Source organism: Macrobrachium nipponense, chromosome 29 (genome assembly GCF_015104395.2).
Source record: "Macrobrachium nipponense isolate FS-2020 chromosome 29, ASM1510439v2, whole genome shotgun sequence".
Classification (NCBI taxonomy): Eukaryota; Metazoa; Arthropoda; class Malacostraca; order Decapoda; family Palaemonidae; genus Macrobrachium; species Macrobrachium nipponense.
The window spans coordinates 50,772,826-50,791,986 of NC_061092.1; the positions used below are offsets into that span (position 1 = coordinate 50,772,826).

Below are 19,161 nucleotides of genomic sequence, written 5' to 3' on the forward strand. Positions count from 1 at the left end.
GCCAAACTCCAAGTACTAGTGTCGTTTCAGATACAGTTGACACGAACTATAATGTATATTATTAATCTCATGTCTATGTGCTCAATAGTAGGCCTGTGCTTCACATTATGCATGTCCTTTTTATTACCTTCACAGTATGCATGTCATTTTATTATCTTCACATTATGCATGTAATTTTTATTATCTTCACATTATGCATGTCATTTTCATTACCTTCACATTATGCATGTCATTTTTATTATCTTCACATTATGCATGTCATTTTTATTACCTTCACAGTATGCATGCATTTTTATTATCTTCACATTATGCATGTCATTTTATTATCTTCACATTATGCATGTCATTTTTATTACCCTCACAGTATGCATGTCATTGTCATTATCTTCACATTATGCATGTCATTTTTATTATCTTCACAGTATGCATGTATTGTTTATTACCTGTCTTTAACTTGTCATAAACAAGCATTGCTTACTTTTAAGTATGGATCCTTAAGGACATCATAGATGGTTTGGCGCATATCAAGAATGATTGCAGACAGGTTCTCTTTTGATATTCTTGTCCTGTATTGAAGGGAACCGTAAGAGTACCCGGTGGAAAGGTGAAATGCTCTTTCTCATACAGGTGTCCTGCTTCGTTATAAACGTGTTTACCTTCTCCAATAAGTCGTAGAAGGTATTCGGGTCCATCCGCATATAGTTTGTGAAGTCTGATTCATAACCAATTCGCAATTCATGTAAAATGGTTGCATGGCTTACCTTTTCACTTCGTTTTTGCAAACAGTCCTTGCATCATTCCTTTCTTGTCGCCTCCTGGCCATCACATAGTACAGGATTATCATACTCCATGGTTGCCAATTTTCTCTTGGTTTTGTTTTTTTATTTTCTTGTGCACCTTGGTATCAAAGTTCCGCACTAGGCGCTAGCAACAACCACCTGTCGGCCAAGTCCACACACTGACTTGAATGCCTGAGTGTTGCCAGCGGACATCACCTTCGAACTTTGTCTGCCGGTCTTTGCCTTGTGAGCAGAGTAAAAACAGTGGTATACAACCTCATCTAGTGTGGTACTACTTCCATAGTTTCAACGCTTATGACGTCATCTGCTCCGCCTATGATAGTGGTAACAGTGTTTGTCCGTCGGACATTGTTCGACCGTATGGACACACCCTTACATACAACTATCAAACTGCTCTCATTGAACTATAATGAAAATATAATTACTAAAGGGATAACAAAATTATATTACTGTGTTGAGTAAATATAAGGCTGTTGTAGCATTTCTATGAAAATGAAGATTGTGGTAGGAAAGCATCAGAAGATACTTAACGAAATAAGAAAAATATACGCTATCCAAAAAGTTATGTATAGAGGGTCCAAACCAGTCTGCAAGTAGCCCATGAATCACTTGGTTTTGGGGACATTTTTGTAAATTACCCTGTTGGACAAAATGATAATTAAGAGTCTCTCTCTCTCTCTCTCTCTCTCTCTCTCTCTCTCTCTCTCTCTCTCTCTCTCTCTCTCTCTCTGTTAGGAGAATATTCTAGTGTAGACTATATTTATAAATATCTCGATTGCTTTTAATCCAAACAAATGACTAAATTTCAGTTAACAGAGGTAGGCAGATCATTCTCTACACCAGTATTTTATGAAAAAGTCCAAGTTTATTCTGCAATGTTAGGCTACCATATGAAAAATGTTCGAAGATACTACAAGCACCATAACAGCAGTAACAAAAACAAGAATAACCACAAGAACCACAAAAAACGGCTGAATATAAGATAGGCCTGTTATCCAAATGTCATAAGCTGCGAAAACTGACAAAAAAAACATAGGACATTATAGGTCTACGTCTTTTTTATGATCCTCTTATTTCGAAAGGAGATAAAGTCCTTAAGAAATTTCTCAGCAGTTTATATCCAATATGACTTTATAGCCTATACATACTGTAACTTTTTGTATATTCTGGTTTGGCAGAGTGCATTCACTGCTTGTCATCCATCCGAATGCGTAAACGATTCCAATGAAATCAATTTAAGATTATTAAAATGCAGTAAAATTTCCTGAAATCAATATGAAATACCGTCTGCATAACTCCAAGAAAGTCTGTTTAAATTTAGAATAGCGAACACGCTTGACGATATCGGACGTTAATTGCCATTGTCCAGTGATTCAAGTGCACCGATTCGAACGCAGACATTCCTTGTATCACATCCTATTTAGGGGGAACCACATTTATGAAACACAGCATTGCAGCAACTCGCAACACTTCTGACTTCATTCATATTTTCTTGAAGTTGAATAAAACCACAGATTAACCAACTTTTCGAAACTATTTCCAACCAGACAGATTCAAGGAATGGTCGTGATGTAATCAGTAGGGGGGACTTAGCTGCTAATTAAGCTAGCAGGACTTTGCTATTGGTAATCTTTTTGGGTTTTCTTGCCCCCTTTAGGTCAGGTGACATTGTCCGATCCCTCAAGCAACCACTTCCCACATTTAGTGCTTGGAAATCGGCACTCTTCTCATTAAACGATTAGAATCTGAGCTCTCGTCTATGGACAGGTTTTGGCATTTTTCTCTTTTTTTTATTCACCATCTTGTATAAACTTCCATCCTTTAAGAGGCGAAACCGTCTTTTCATCGGGTTAGGTTTTTATTTTATTTTCTTCCCCTTATTCCCCCACCACCGCTTGTTCCTGCTTTCTTCTTGCCTGGGCTAGATAGGGATATCAGGTTGCCTAAACGATAGGCGTATCCATATAATGAAGGAAATTGTTATCTTTCCTCAGTTAAAGGAGTCGACAAAAAGAAAAATTCACAAACACTTAATTTACTTGCAAACAAAACTACGAAAATAATATATATGAAGAATTGAAACTGGAAAAATTATAACAACATTAAAAAAAGAAGAAAAAAAAGAAACATTGGGAAGCTGAAAGAAAAATAACATGAAAGAATAAAAATCGATATGAGAAATGAATTATGCTCAGTCTGACAGCCATTTAGAGTTTATGCACTGAGTGATTTCAAAAATAACAGATGATGCTTAAAAATTTCCGTGAAAATGAGAAAACATTCTATAAATGAGAAGAAATTAAATCAATGGAATCTATATATGCAATAGAAAGCTACACGAATGGGCTGAAATTATTCAGCAGTTACTATGAAAGTGGAATAATCAGTATAAGGAACCTATATAGAAGATGTTATAGAGTTACAAGTTATAGTGAAATGAAAAAAAAGAATAAACATCAAAAGCAGATGCAAAAGTTAATTAAAAATATCGACAAACTTTCATCAAAAGGCAATGGTGGAAACATGACCCACACAATATCGTTGTGGAACTTACGAAATGGGAAAAGTTAGAGCACCGAAATTGGAGCCAAGTTGTTTGAAGAGCGTCACGAAAAATTCATGAAATAATATGGTACAGATGAACAGTAACTTCAAATTCATTTCACAAGTGCAAAGTGAGCAAAAGGAAACGACAATACACTCAACAAGCTCATAATATTTGTGAGGGATGATCTGAGGAATATTAACCTGGTACTATAAAACTAGAACCTCCCTTCTCTCTCTCTCTCTCTCTCTCTCTCTCTCTCTCTCTCTCTCTCTCTCTCTCTTGCATGAGCAGAATAATTTGGATAGCAGGTGCCTTCTTCCACCTCTTTAGTTATATACAAGAACGCGTCATAAACAATTGAAATAGCACTCAAAATATAATAAAAACTTAATGTAAAGACTCAAATAATTGGAATACTGGAACCCATATGGGTACAGAGGAGGAACGACTAATGAAGTTCTGATTTCTCCTCTGTGTGCTGGTTTGAAACCACGAGAGGACGAGATTATTTTATCAACTAAAAAATTCCCCTTCGGTTAACATATATATGAAAGTATATTAATTCCGAGGTAGAGCAAATTGGATATGGATATAAAAGGACGTTTTTACCTTAATGCATGCACAAGAATCACGGTGATGTGATAAAAATCCATATGTATGTATGTGTATATGTAAGGATTACATTAAATAAAGAATGTATGTATACATTCTGTAGTGTCATGCATGTTACCAGTAACTAGGCCAGAGACCAAGGAGGTTAGGCAGGAAAGCTTGACGTTGCATCTTGGTGTGTGGACACCTGGGGACAACAATGTTTATGCTGACGATAATATCAACAATGCCTTCTGTGGGAGAATTGTGTTGAGTCTCATGAGAAGTCATGCCTATGTGACTGACCCAGTTACGTATTGTTAATTCATCTGTCTGAATCTTGAACAGTGTTTGCTCTCCTATGATTTTGTAAAACGAATTGTGTATCAGACTTCACCTTCTCCTCTTAGCTTAAAGACCTATCAAACCTTCTTTGCATCTATCCACGATGTAATATAGAAGAATATATCTTATATTTTGTACTATGTGTTTCAACGACCTAACCTCTACATCAGAAAGAAGCAATTGAACGAAACTTAAAGAATATCATCACAGTCAATGAGACTGAGTTAAGAATGAAGGGTATTTTACCAACTGACGTCTGCTTTGCAGATCAAAAGAACAACCCAGTGCCTCGTTTGTAAATAAAATAAAATACAAGGGCACAAATATATATATATATATATATATTATATATATATATATACTATATATATATATATATATATATATATATATACTATACATACCTACATACATACATACATACATATACATATATATATATATATATATATATATATATATATATATATATATATATATACATATATATACATATATATATATATATATATATATATATATATATATATATATATATATATATATATATATATATATATATATGGATACCTGTTATCTTCGGCAGTTGAAGGCAGTTGCAGCATGGTTACTGGATTTGAACAGCAGGTATTGGTTACCTGTTGCGGTCTTCGGCAGCTGCAGGATGTAGTCATCAGTGGAGCAGAGCGTTTCCCGTGAGACAGCCAACTGGTTGTCTCTTCGACTTCGCCGCAGTCATGTGTATTTTTTAGATGTGTTCCTGTCAGCAGTCATGGGCGGTTTTGGTGACTTGACGGTGATTGTCAGATGATGTACATCCTCTTTGCCAGCATAGTCTGTCTCGACGTCTCTTCGGAGATTGTCTGTTATTTTTGTGTGGCGTTGCCTGAAGTATTGGTATTACCGCTGGGGTATTGTTATTGTTGTTATTTATGCTCTCTGTGTAATAATGTGTGTTTTTGTATTGGTGCTGCGTGTTTTTTATGTCATTGTTATGCTACTTATTTTTGAGTTTTCTGATTGAATTCATTGAACATGTTATTGTGCATAATGATTGCTTATTTTGTTTAGTGGTGTGGAGCAAGTGTATGGCTCTGGAATTTATTTGCTGCTAACATTTTTATTTTGAATTGGATGCTTATTGATTTTTGTCTGCTGCTGTACATTTATTTTCATTTATAGATACTTATTGTTCTGTCTGTTGACTAATCTAAATTATTTAATGATTCAATTTTTTGGTTTTAAATGTAATTTTCTTAATGATCACTTAGTGTCTTTTCGCTACCTAGAACATGTACTCAGTTGTAAATATGTACACACACACACACACACACACACACACACACACACACACATATATATATATATATATCATATATATATATATATATATATATATATATATATATATATATATATATATATATATATATATATATATATATATATATATATATATATGTGTGTGTGCGTGTGTGTACGTGTGTGTGTGTGTGTGTAATACATAAGCTGTAAGGTATTTTTGACGTTTGTTCCACACACCCTCCTGTTTGTCTAGTTCCTTCCGGCCGTTTCAGTCCTATCTCCTAATTTTGATTTAAAGAAACTGTGGAACCGTAAATGATTCATAACAATATATATATATATATATATATATATATCTATATATATATATATATATATATATATATATATATATATATATATATATATATATATATGTTACAGTCAACATGTGTAATCAGTCATTACGCGTAATGACTAAAACATTTAGCCGTTATGCGTAATGGCTAAAATTTTTAGTCATTTCACGTAATGGCTGAAATTAAGGGCTCTGTATTACACTAGTTGCCTGACAAGGTTTCAGTCAACACGCGTAATGCTTCAAATTATGTTTAAATTCTCGAACCGCTAGTTATACACCACATTAGGCCGGAGCGAAACAATCAAAGTACTTCTTATCCGTTAACTATCTTCAATACTCCCTCCAATGCTTCGTCTCAATCTTCAGACACTTAAGGCTTCACTCCAGACTTTTCTTCTTTTTCTACCTTACCTCCCTCCTCAGTCCGCCTCCACCTGCCCTCTCCAACAGTGGTAATAACCCTCCCCCTTTTTTCTGTTTTTACCATATTATTGTAATGTTTTATTTAAATTGCTATCAACGTAATCTATAATAACTTATATTTGTCGTATACTATCTGTTGTTTTACTTTAAGATAATATAATTTTGTACTCCGGCTTAATTTTCAGAATCTAGACACAAATCTAGACAAAAGGACTGAATCATTTGAAGATAAATTCAAAACAGAACTCTACAAGAAGCATGAAGTGATAAAAAAAATCTTCATACCGAAAGAGCAATACTTTCAAATTATTGAAAATGTGAAAGCAGCTGCTGCACAAACGACTGCAAAAACTCGTCAGGAGTACTACCTTCTTCAAAAGTAATTTAATTTTCTTTCACCTTTGATATAAGAAAAAAAAATACAATTTTACTTTAATTACTATTACTATTTTACTGTAATTGTTTTTTATTATTTCTTTGTTCAGATATGAAGTACTGCAATGCGGAGATGTTGAGAAATTGATCAAAAGAAGAAGCAACCCTGAGCAACAACCAATGTACTATGTCAGCATTGAAGATACGTATGATGTTATCAAACGCGCACATATTGCAACAGGCCACGGTGGTCGTGACCGAATGGTGAAAGAGATTGGTAAGAAGTATGTCAACGTTACACGCGATGCCATAGAGCTGTTTAAATCCTACTGTTATGTATGTCAAAAGAAACATAAACGTCCACGAACGAAAGGAGTCGTAGTTCGTCCTTTTCTTACAAACGAATTTGCATCTCGCGCTTAAGTTGATCTTATCGATATGCAATCAATGTCCCAGCATGCATTCAAGTGGATATTGGTGTACCAGGATCACCTCACTAAGTTTATTATTCTCAGAGCTTTGACTTCCAAGCGCGCTAGAGAAGTTGCTCATACTTTGTTGGATATTTTTCTTTTGATAGGTGCACCCTCCATCCTACAGAGTGACAATGGTACTGAATTTACGGCTGAAGTAATTACGGAATTGAAACTTTTCTGGCCGAGACTTGTCATGGTACACGGTAAACCTCGTCACCCACAGAGTCAAGGCTCTGTGGAGCGTGCTAATGGAGACATTAAGGATATGTTGGTGGCTTGGATGGGCGATAACGACACCAATGACTGGTCCATTGGCATCAAGTTTGTGCAATTTCAAAAGAACTCGAGCTTTCATTCTGGAATAGGTAGGGCACCATACACAGCAATGTTTGGTTGTGATGTCAAAGTGGGTTTAGCTACGTCTTCATTACCACAAGAAATCCTCCAGCGCATGCAAACTGAAGATGACTTACTACTCGCTGCCATCAACGCCGAGCAGCCTATTGATTTACAAGATGATTCTGCTGCTGTGACAAATGACGAAGTCTTGCATGCAGCAGCTGATGAACAAATACTACCTAGCGGTGTACCAATCCCAATTGAAGATGACCCTGTTCTTACTGATGATGAACATCCTGCAAACCTCATCGCTTCACGCATTGACATGATACGAACTGAAAGATCAGCTTCAAGATCCGCTCAGCTACAACAGGCTGAGCGAATGGTGAAACGAAGTCGTCTCGAACTAGCCGCCGGAATGCCAGGAGATAATGTCGCCATTCCAATACCTCTTGTTGATCGAGGGCGTGGGGATCCTCGTAATATTCTAGGTGTTATTGTAGATAGAGATCAAAATGACATGTACAAAATTAGTGTAAAATCTGGAATGTTGAAAGCAAGGTTTTCACGCAATCAGTTTGATCTCTGTCCTCAAAAGCTGTTAAAAGAAAGTGATGTAAATTGTACACAGGAAGTATCTTTACGCCAAGCTGTAACAAAATAATCGAAATCTGGTGGCCAAGGTTCGTTCGTTGCAATTGTGCCGGGAACAGACGTTGTGAAAGTAATCGTTGCAAGTGCTACAAAAGCAAGATAAAATGCTCTAGCCGTTGTCATAGCTGTTTGGACTGCAAAAACAAGTAAACGATATAGAAATGAAAATGCTTCGACTTCTAACAGTTGATTTTAATAAAGTGTTGTGTAAAAATAATTCGAAAGTGAGGTTTTTTCTGAATTTGTTTGTTTGTTGTTGAATTTGAATATTGTTTGTCAAGTGAACAACGATTGATTTTTAAAAATTTACAAAAAACATTGCTATTTCTTGATTCTTAAAATTCAATTTAGTCATTACGTGGAATGCCTGACCCTAAATTTCAGCCATTACGTGAAATGACTAAAAATTTTAGTCGTTACGCATAACGGCTAACGGTCACAGCCATTACGTGAAATGACTAAAAGTTTTAGTCATTACGCGTAATGACTGATTACGCATGTTCACTGTAATATATGTTAATATATATATATATGTGTGTGTGTGTGTGTGTGTGTGTGTGTGTGTGTGTGCGTGGTGTGTGTGTGTGTGTGTGTGTGTACATATTTACAACTGAGTACATGTTCTAGGCAGCGAAAAGACACTTAAGTGATCATTAACAAAATTACATTAAAAACCGAAAAAATTTAAATATATAATATATATATATAATATAATTTCTTTGTTATTTCTTTGTTATATATATATATATATATCTATATATATATATATATATATATATAATATATATATATATATATATATATATATATGAATCCGAGTATCCCAAAGGGGGAGGCTGCGAACGGACGAAGCGACCCTGGACAAGACTACTGACAACGTAACAAATCGAAACGAACGGCAGAAGCTTTGAGACGAGTCTTCTTCGTCGGAGGAGCAAAATGCTAGATTCAGTGTTTGCAAGGTCTCGTGAACATTCTATCTGCTTCACTTAATGGCGACAAATAGAAGAGATTACACCGCTACCTCGAAATGTTTCGTAAATGGTTTTCCGGTTTAGAATGATTAAAATCTATATAAGTATATTTCTCATTAATTTTCTGCCCTCTTTCTGTTATTTTCATATTAACCCTCTTACGCCGATTGGACGTATTAAACGTCGAGTCAAAATGTCTCCCGTATGCCGATTGGACGTATCATACGTCGGCTCAAAAAAGTTTTTTTTAAAAATTCGCGGAAAAATACTTATAGGCCTACCAGCCGAAAACTTTTGTATCACGCGCCTTGGGGGATGCTGGAGTTCACGGATCAAGGCGTTGTTTTGTTTACAATCGCTACGCAGGCGCGCAAGCGCGAATTCTTTCTTATCGCACTAAAAAAGTATCATGACACATCTCGGAAATTATTTCGTCACTTTGACATAATTATTGCACCATTTTAAATTATCCTTTACATGAAGTATTATATATGGAAAATGTGCGCAATTTCATGCACAATACAAACTAAAAAAATACTCATGATTGTAGCTTTTATCAGTTTTGAAATATTTTCATATAAATAACGATAAGTGCAAAAATTTCAACCTTCGGTCAACTTTGACTCTACAGAAATGGTCGAGAAACGCAATTGTAAGCTAAAACTCTTACATTATAGTAATATTCAATCATTTGCCTTCATTTTGCAACAAATTGGACGTCTCTAGCACAATATTTCGATTTTATGGTGAATTTATGAAAAAAACTTTTTCCTTACGTTCGTGCGATAACTCTTCCGATAAATTTTTCGTGCGATTGTCCTAATGTTTACACCCTTTTAAATTTGCCGTTACATAAAGTTTTATATATGGAAATGTGCGCAATTTCCTGCACAACACAACAAAAAACAACCCATGGTTGTAGCTTTTATCAGTTTTGAAATATTTTCATATAAATAACGTTAAGTGCAAAAATTTCAACGTTTCGGTCAACTTTGACTCTACCGAAATGGTCGAAAAAAAGGAAAAAAACGCAATTGTAAGCTAAAAACTCTTATATTCTAGTAATATTCAATCATTTACCTTCATTTTGCAAAGACTTGGAAGTCCCCCCCTCTAGCACAATATTTCGAAATTTATGGTGAATTTATGACAAAAAAAAAAAACATTACGTTCGCGCGGTAACTTCCGAAAAATCAGCAATTTTTTTGTGCGATTGTCGAAATGTTTGCACCATTTAAAATTAGCTGTTACATAAAGTTTATATATGAAAATGTGCGTAATTTTCATGTAGAATACAACTAAAAATGATTGAAGGTTGTAGCTTTTCTCTTTTTTCGAAATATTTGCATATAAATCACGATAAATAGAAACAAAAAACACGTTCGGTCAAATTTGACTCTACCGAAATAGTTGAAAAACGCAATTGTAAGCTAAAACTCTTACGGCCTAGTAATATTCTGTCATTTTCTTCATTTTGAAACAAATTTGAAGTCTCTAAAACAATATTGTGATTTATGGTGAATTTTGAAAAATATATTTACCTTCACTCCGCGCGCCGATTCGCGGCCGCAAGTCTCCGAAATACGTACATGGCATTATCCTAATATTTGCTCCTTTTTCATATTAGCCTTTTTATAGAGTTTCATATATCAAAATGTGCGCAAATTCATGAAGAATACAATAAAAAATAATTGAAGGTTGTAGCTTTTTCCATCTTCGAAATATGTCCATATAAAAAATATATATATTAAAATTTCGACATTCGGTCAAATTTAACTCGTCCGAAATGGTCGAAATCTGCAATTTCTAATCTAAAACTCTTACAGTATCGTAATATTCAATCATTATCTTAATTTTGAAACAAATTGGAAGTCTCTAGAACATTATTTAGAATACGGTGAATTTTTGAAAATAACATTTTTTTACGTCCGCTCGTTACGAATTCGTACATCATTTTGTGATAATATTTTTCCGGTGTTGCTTTTATTGTTTTACAATGTATTATATATCAAAATGATCGCAATTTAGTGTACAATACAACGCAAAAAAAGTAACTGGTTAGCTTTGACCGTTTTCTGCACAGCGTGATTTGAATACAATTATGTATGAATTTTTTTTTTTTTTTTTTTTTTTTCGCTACCATATATCGCATTATTTACATATGATAATGATGTTATTTTTTCATTTCTGATGGTTGCATTCTAAACTTCAGGCAATGACAAAAAAAGGAGCCAAAAATGAACTCTTAATCTTCAAAAGTACGCGCGCTGTAATTTTTTGAAAAAATTATTTTTTCCACTTCCGCGCTCACTCCAAACCAGGCCCGGCATACGGGAGAGGTTTTGATTTTTAGGGCTCCGGCGTAAGAGGGTTAACAACCAAAGCATTTGTGTGATTATTCATGGCTACATATCAAAGCAGCTCGCAATAGCCATAGAGAATGTTAGAATCTGTGATTTAAACATATTTCCCGACAAAGGATTTACCTATTTGATTGTTGGGCTGACTTTGCCGGCGTTGATTAGCTTATATGGAAAGTTTTTTCGTACAATAATTAGTATAAGAAATCGAATTAATATGAAAATTGGAATCTATTATCACAAGTTAAAAATAAAACTGCAGGGAAAAATCTCGCTTTATACAAGTTTTTAAGTATTTTGTCCGAATCATTATAAAATGTTTCATTATGTTAGATATAAACAGTCCAACCGACCTTGTCAACAGAGTATCATCAGTGTAAAGATTGTTTTTTTATGCAAATAATACGTCAGTGAGTGTAGTTTGGCTTATCACATTTGTTAAGAAAAAATATTATTTCAAGTTAGCATATGAAATATAATATCATCAATATTATATAATTTATAACATCCTTAAATTAATATAAATACATTCCGCTTGACCTAAATCTGCGGTTCGGAACACCGAAATTTGAGAAGACTTGTGTTGATGCACGATAACTTATAAATCTTACGTATGGCAGTTTTTTTTTTTTTTAATATAATAAAAAAGTGAAATTGACAGAATATTTCTATAAATATAAAGGAGAATTTAGATATACCAGAAAAGGAAATTGAAAATATTGTTTTTCATTTTTTTTTCTTTACAAATGAACGGTTTAATGCGAGTCACAGAGGCCTAGAATGATCGAAACTGGTAACGACATTTGTGTGAACGGCTTCAATAGCGTTCATACTGAAACTGGCTAGAAACTGCACTCTTACTAATTATATGGGATAAACATAATTTACTGTTGTTTTTCTTTAATTTTGTTCGAAAGAATATATTGACTTATCTTTATATTCTAAAGCATTTATTGAACTTTTATTTGTTGATATTTTTCTACTAAATGAAATTTGTTAATGTTGTTTCAACCTTTTGCTCACTACCAATATTATCTACGACCCATTACGGATATAACTAATATATGGAAATACATTTTTTTCCCCTTTTTGCCTCATTATGGAAAGTGTAAACATTTTTATCTCGAGAAGCCACTAATTCAGTCCTCAGCCATAAAGTTTCAGAATGAGGCCACTCTACACTGAAATGATCATTTATATATTTGTATAACGGTTGTAAAACTCGAATACCACTCTAATACTTATAAACAAAATCATGCTGCATATCATACGATTCTCCGCCTTTCACTGACCATTAGGCCTAGCCAAACATTTGTTTTACATTTTTTTTCTATTTGATTATGACAAATAAATAAAATGTGATAAATTGTTTTGTTTTTAACTCTGTATACGCAAAACATAATGGCCTACAATTTTGAGTGCTAAAATAAAACCCTTTTCAGACCGAAAAAAATTGTTAGGCCGAGTTACAAGAAAAATTAATACCACAATGATTAATGAAGAAACACACGAAAGAACCATAATAGTTTTAATTTCCTTTCAACAATGTTATTTAGCTCGTCTGCCATAATCTACATTAGCGAGTGACTCGGTTTCTTGTTTTAGAGCAGGGGTTCTCAAACTTTTTAACTCCTCGACCCCCTTATGAAGTTTCAAATTTTCTATCGACCCCTTGACTAGAATTAAAAAAAAAAAACAATGTCCGAATCAATGAGAGTTGAATTAGTTTGGTGCTTGACATTCAGTATGATAAAAAAAAGTAACCCCAAGTAAGAAAATATGTTTGGAACTTTAGATGTACGACCATATGTAACTTAATTCTCCGACACGTTAGTTATTCATCGACCCCCTGACTCAGTTATTCATCGACCTCCTTTTAACCCCCTGACTATTCATAGACCCCTTGGATGATCCTATTGCCCCTGGGGTTCGATACCGACCACTTTGAGAACCCCTGTTTTAAAGTAAGCCAGCCGTGTGCAGGAAAATGATCGTGCTCTAGGCAACTTGTGACCAATTAACAAAAACTTAGTTTGTCACCATAGAACATCATCCGCCCACCCGGCCAGGCGAATAACTGCCAGATACCGCTTGCTGAATACTTCCGTATATACCTACGGTTCTGAAACATTAAGGCAACTGATGCAATACTTTGTAACGTGACTGTACCTTCTTAGCATTCTCCTTACTTTATTTGACCCATCATTGCAATATTTCACTTTGAGTTTGAGAATCATTTCCTTTCATCTGCAATGGCATCTCTCCAAAACACCTTTCATGGTTGTTATTGCGCTTATCTCATTTTTCTTTATTTCTGGTGAATGGTTTTTCTTTGCGCATTTTCCATCCTAGACTTTGCACCTTTCTCTTTTCCAGCTCATGACTGGAGGATTATGATCTTTCTCTATTTTTTTGTCTGGAAATTCCATTGCCTAATCTTACCAGTGTTATATTTTGTTTCGTTTTCATTTCAACTCACTTGCTCCTTTAACATTAATCTCCAAGAAAATTACACTTTTCTGGTTGCCCTGAAACAACTTTATACCTTCTTATTTGTTTTTAATCAGTGAATAAAAGCTCTTAGCCATCCGTTTGCAACTGTATTGTATTATTATGTTTAATACCTATGGTTTATCATATTTTTCCACCTCCATATTCTTTTTTACAACTCCACTTGTATAATGTTATGAAACACATCAAATAATCCTTTTTGTCACTGTGGCATTAGGAAAACTTTGTTTCTATTTTTCTTTTGTCACGAACTTCATTGATCACATCAAAACCTTCCATGCCTTTGATGTAAGCCTTTTTTATCAATTTTTTCTGCTATTTATTTTCATTATCATTTACAAACACCAACACAATTCGGAAAAGCACAGCCACAATTGATATGACAGATAAACAGACAAAACTAGAAATGGCCTGGTTGTGGAATGCATAGAAATTCTCTACCAAAAACAGAGACGAAGGTTTTAGATCAGCCTCACGTCTTCAGAATCCTATATTTCACTACATGATATACGACTACATCTCGACCCATTTCAGAGCTGGAAACTCTCCAGTAAACGGAGGAAGTAAAGAGAAAATGCTGTGGAGGCACATGGAACGAAGCTAAATTGAGGTTAATTTTTTACCTGGCTTCCAAAATAAAGAAAATTCGGATGTCAACGCGGAATCTTCTGAGGTATGTAGAGATGAAGACGTACGGACAAGAAGGCTTAAAGGAAATCAAAGAGAAAATCTTATTTATGATTTCGCTCTGTGGACCAAGAATTGTCTCATAATCCTCACATCATTAATTTTGAAATGATGTGCATTCCCTTTAACGCGGCAGTTATCATTCACGTCTGTTATTTATCTCTCTCTCTCTCTCCTCTCTCCTCTCCTCTTCTCTCTCTCTCTCATCTCTCTCTCTCGCTTCTCTCTCTCTCTCTCTCTCTCTCTCTCTCCTCCTCTCTTCTCTCTCTCTCTCTCTCTTATTTCATCTATGGTAGTGACTTGCTCCAGCTAAATGCACGCCATTTATACAGGTGCAGCAGCGAAAATGACAGTGCTTAAACAAAATGGGTTCAAATAATTTGTACATAAACAGGATCGAACTGAATTTTTTTATCAGGAGGCGAGCGGTAAGCAATAAGAATGAAGGAAAGAGAGAGAGAGAGAGAGAGAGAGAGAGAGAGAGAGAGAGAGAGAGAGAGAGAGAGAGTTACAAGTAGTTACAAGGATGATGATGTCTCAAAGACTTATTGGTCCATCCGAGGAGACTTCGCGTGCTCACTTATCTCAAGGAGCAGGTTTTACTGCTCATTCACAGTGTCCTAATGATTTTGTCTAGCTTTCATTTAAACTCTTCCACACTGTTGCTGTTGACAACTTCTGCCACATATCTTGTATGTAAAGAAGCTCCCACAACGAGATGTGCTGTATCTCTTCAGTTCTAGTTTCCATCCATTATTTCTTATCTGGTTTTCGTTTGAAGTAAACAGGTTACTGTGTACTTTTGTTATGGATTTCAGTATTTTAAATGTTTCTATTACTTGTCCTAGAAATTGTCATGTTTGAAACATGGCGAATTCGAGGGCAACTAATAGAAACATTTAAAATATATGTTCAGGTTCTCTAGTCGTCTTTGGTAAACTATTTACCTGATGGATGGAATTAACTTTGTGACTCTTGCTGGTACCCCATCAAATATATTTATGTCCTTTCTTCCTGTTAGTGACCAAAACTGTACTGCATATTCAAGAGGAGGTCTAACTACTGATGTGTAGAGCTACAGCACCATTTCCTTGTTTCTGTATATGAACTGCCTCATTATGTAGCCACTAGTTTCTGTGCCCTCTTTTCAAACAATTTTTATGCATTTTTGTTTTGTGGATTTTAAGTCCTTGGTAATAATGACTCCAAGGTCTCCCTCTTGTTCTACACTATTTATGTCATTCCCAAGTAGCATGTAGATGGTAGGGGGTTTGTTTATTTCTATTAGGAACACTCCATTTCAAATATCTATGCTTTAATTTGAACTTTTCTTGAGTCATCCCTCTTTGTGTCTCCGTTTCAATATTTCTATCTGTGCTTTTAATTCAGTAGTCTTTCTAATGTGACTAGTTGAAAAGGAAAAAGTGGGGTGTTGGTTGAGTACTCCTACAGTTGCACATCCGCTTATCCATGGACAGTTTTTAATAGTTTGTCCCCAGGATACCTCTTATCACTGTCACACTAACATAGGGTCTCCCTGTCGTTTGACAATCCCAAATGTGAGCAACACAATTTGCCTAGGCAAAAATTTTTTTTGCCAGGAGTGAACAGCAGCATCCCATAACTTACCAAACATCCAACAGCCATGAACACCCAGAATCTTATTACTTTTGAATGCATTCTCCTCCAGCCATGAAAATCCCCAAGGAATGGTCACAATGGCCACACCAGCAGGCCGCATGGGTAGGAAGTCCACAATAAATGGCACAGAAGCTCGTCTGGGGACTCCAACAAGGCACAAAAGCTCCACAACATGAGAGCAGTTTAGCCTGCACTCACTGGGTAGTGGTTGCAGGGATGGTCATTCATTAGACGAAGGAGTGATCGTAACAGGGCTCAATAGCAACACTCCATTTATGCTTCCCCAGTTGTCCCAGGATCCCTCCAATCCTGGTCTTTGGAAACCTGCAAGCATCTGCCCAGCATTATTTAAAGAGGTTCCAAAGCCTCTTCTCTGATGCATGACGTAGCTGATTAGTGTAAGGAGCTGGCAGCTACCTCATGTATCAGAAAGAGGCTTTGGAACCTCTTTAAATAATGCAGGGCAGATGCTTGTAGGTTTCCAAAGACCATAATTGGAGGGATCCTGGAGCAACCGGGAATGCATAATTAGAGTGTTGCTATTGTGCCCCATTAAGCTCACTCCTTTATAACCAACTTGAAACATATTAAATTTTAAACATACATTTAAGAGAACACTAGTGTTGGGGGCTCCTTACTGAGCCATGATAGGGCTTACTACATCCTGTGACTGTTTCTCTTGAAGGGAGAAGGAAACACTATGTAGAAGCAAGTAGGTTCATTAAGAGTAGTATATACAAGTAGATGGAGAGACATCCGTCTCAGGAGAAGACAGGACGAACCACTGATATGCAATGGTCGGAGGCAGGAAAAATACAATGTTACCGTGTCCTCAGGTCATTGCCATATTCATAATGAAACATTGTAAATACAAAATATAGTATATAGGTGTATTTATTATACATGACATTGATAATATTCATAACAGAAGAGTACATGATAATGTAATGAATATAAGCATCATAGTAAAATAATGGTAAATGTGCAGTCTCACATTTCATTTATCTACACCTCCCTCCCCCCTCACGCTCGTAGTTCCATCTCAAGTGGGCTCTTTTCCACTAAGCCTTTGAGATCTGCTTGGGATAACTGGAGGGTTAGATACTAAGGACTTTTCTGTGTCTGTGCAAGGGGCCACAGGGATGCTGGGAAGAGGATCATCACCGGGGGGTGGCACTGGATGTAGAAAGCGGCAATTACGCCAACTAATGCGGCCACTCGTAGTCCCTTGATATACCACAGCTCATAACGACACCAACCTTGTCCCGGTGGTGGGAAGTCGGATCCTGGATCCTTACTGTTTAGCCAATGTTCAATCTGGGAAGTGGGTGGGCATGCTGATCATACTGTATCTTCACGTGTTCAGCGTGGGTGGCTGCACGATGGCCACAGTCCTCAGACTTGGATTGCCACTCCTTCGAGAAAGACTGTGGATGAGCAGGTACGCAGGTACAGAGTGGATGGCCATACAAGATTTGTGCTGGAGAGCAGCCTGTGATGTTGGGGGTATTACGCAGTTCCAAAAGGTCCTGGTCAAACTCCTCACAGTTTATATTGCCAGAAGGTGCTGTCTTGAGGATCAAGTGCTTAATGGATTTCATGGCAGCTTCGGCATGACCATTGGACTGTGGGTAGCGTGGTGAAGACATCACGTGGTGGACACCCCAATGTTTCTAGAAATCCTGGAAATCTAAGCTGGTGAACTGCAGTCCGCCATCAGTCCTAAGGTGGAGGGGAACACCAACCTCACTGGAGTAGCGACAAAAAATCCTTATGGAGTTGGAGGCAGTGGTGTCACCTTTGCACGGGACAACAACAGTCCATTCAGAGAGTCAGTCAGTGACAACGAGGAAGGATTTTCCAGCGATGCTAAAAAAGTCAGCCGAGACTTCGTGGCTTCCACAACTCGGTGACTGTCATGAAGACAGGCGAGTGTGTGACGGTGAAGGGCGGAAGGAACCACAATTCTTTCTTCATAAAGAACAAGGTCATCATCAGTTGAAAGGTGATCCCTCAATTTCCACAATGGTAGTAAGGAATTGTGAAGGTCAAAACAGTTTGAGGGGAATCCTAAAGTTACGCAGTATAGAAGACGGGTACATGATGGGTCTGCTCTTGCTGTGGCTCGGAGTTCCTGGAGAGTTGTGTCAGCTTCCTGAGGTGGAGAATCTTCCTTATGTTAACCTTACTAAGTTCTAGAGTTTCTAGGATTAGTTTCACTTGTTAACATAGTTCCAGGAAGGGGCTGATTAATACACTTGTGTTGTCGTCAGTATATTTTTATTCAGACTGAAAGAGGGAAGCAGGAACAAGAACATGTTGCATTGTTTACATAAAGGTGGCGCCACGACTCACCAGCGAGAAAGGCTAAATATTAAAGAAAAATCAACATACAAGCGGCAAGTGCAATTACTAACACAATATGAACAAAACATGAACAATACAAGTCACAATATGCAAACACTTCCCCTTGATTTTATTGTAATGCAGCAAATTTTACAAGAACTGACGCTGACAAAAATTGGATAAGCAATGACACAAAACAGCAAAATTGCAATGATTACATGAATAAAAAAACAAAACACCTGCAGATAAAGAATAACACAGCTGCAAGAAAAGTATGCTAAACAAGCAACAAAACTGAATATACACAGTAGCTGCAAAAATAATGGATAAATGCAATTATACCTGTCATCATCACATTTGGTAAAAGATTATAATGCAAAAAAATTTATCAGATGTACAAACTAAGAACTTTGGCACGACTCTCACTGTTATTATGGAATGATAAG

The 19,161-nt window shown here is 36.1% G+C and overlaps 1 protein-coding gene across 1 annotated transcript; it reads right to left on the reverse strand.

The window, feature by feature from the left end:
* Window positions 1-17,670: 17,670 nt before the first annotated feature.
* LOC135206337 (uncharacterized) lies at window positions 17,671-18,018 on the reverse strand. The gene has a single exon (XM_064237758.1). It carries the CDS (start codon window positions 18,016-18,018, stop codon window positions 17,671-17,673), a length of 348 nt encoding a protein of 115 aa, XP_064093828.1.
* Window positions 18,019-19,161: the final 1,143 nt, after the last annotated feature.

What these genes read in the sequence shown, in the direction of transcription:
- LOC135206337 (XM_064237758.1), bottom strand. Translation starts at nt 18,018, where the DNA reads ATGTCTTCACCACGCTACCCACAGTCCAATGGTCATGCCGAAGCTGCC.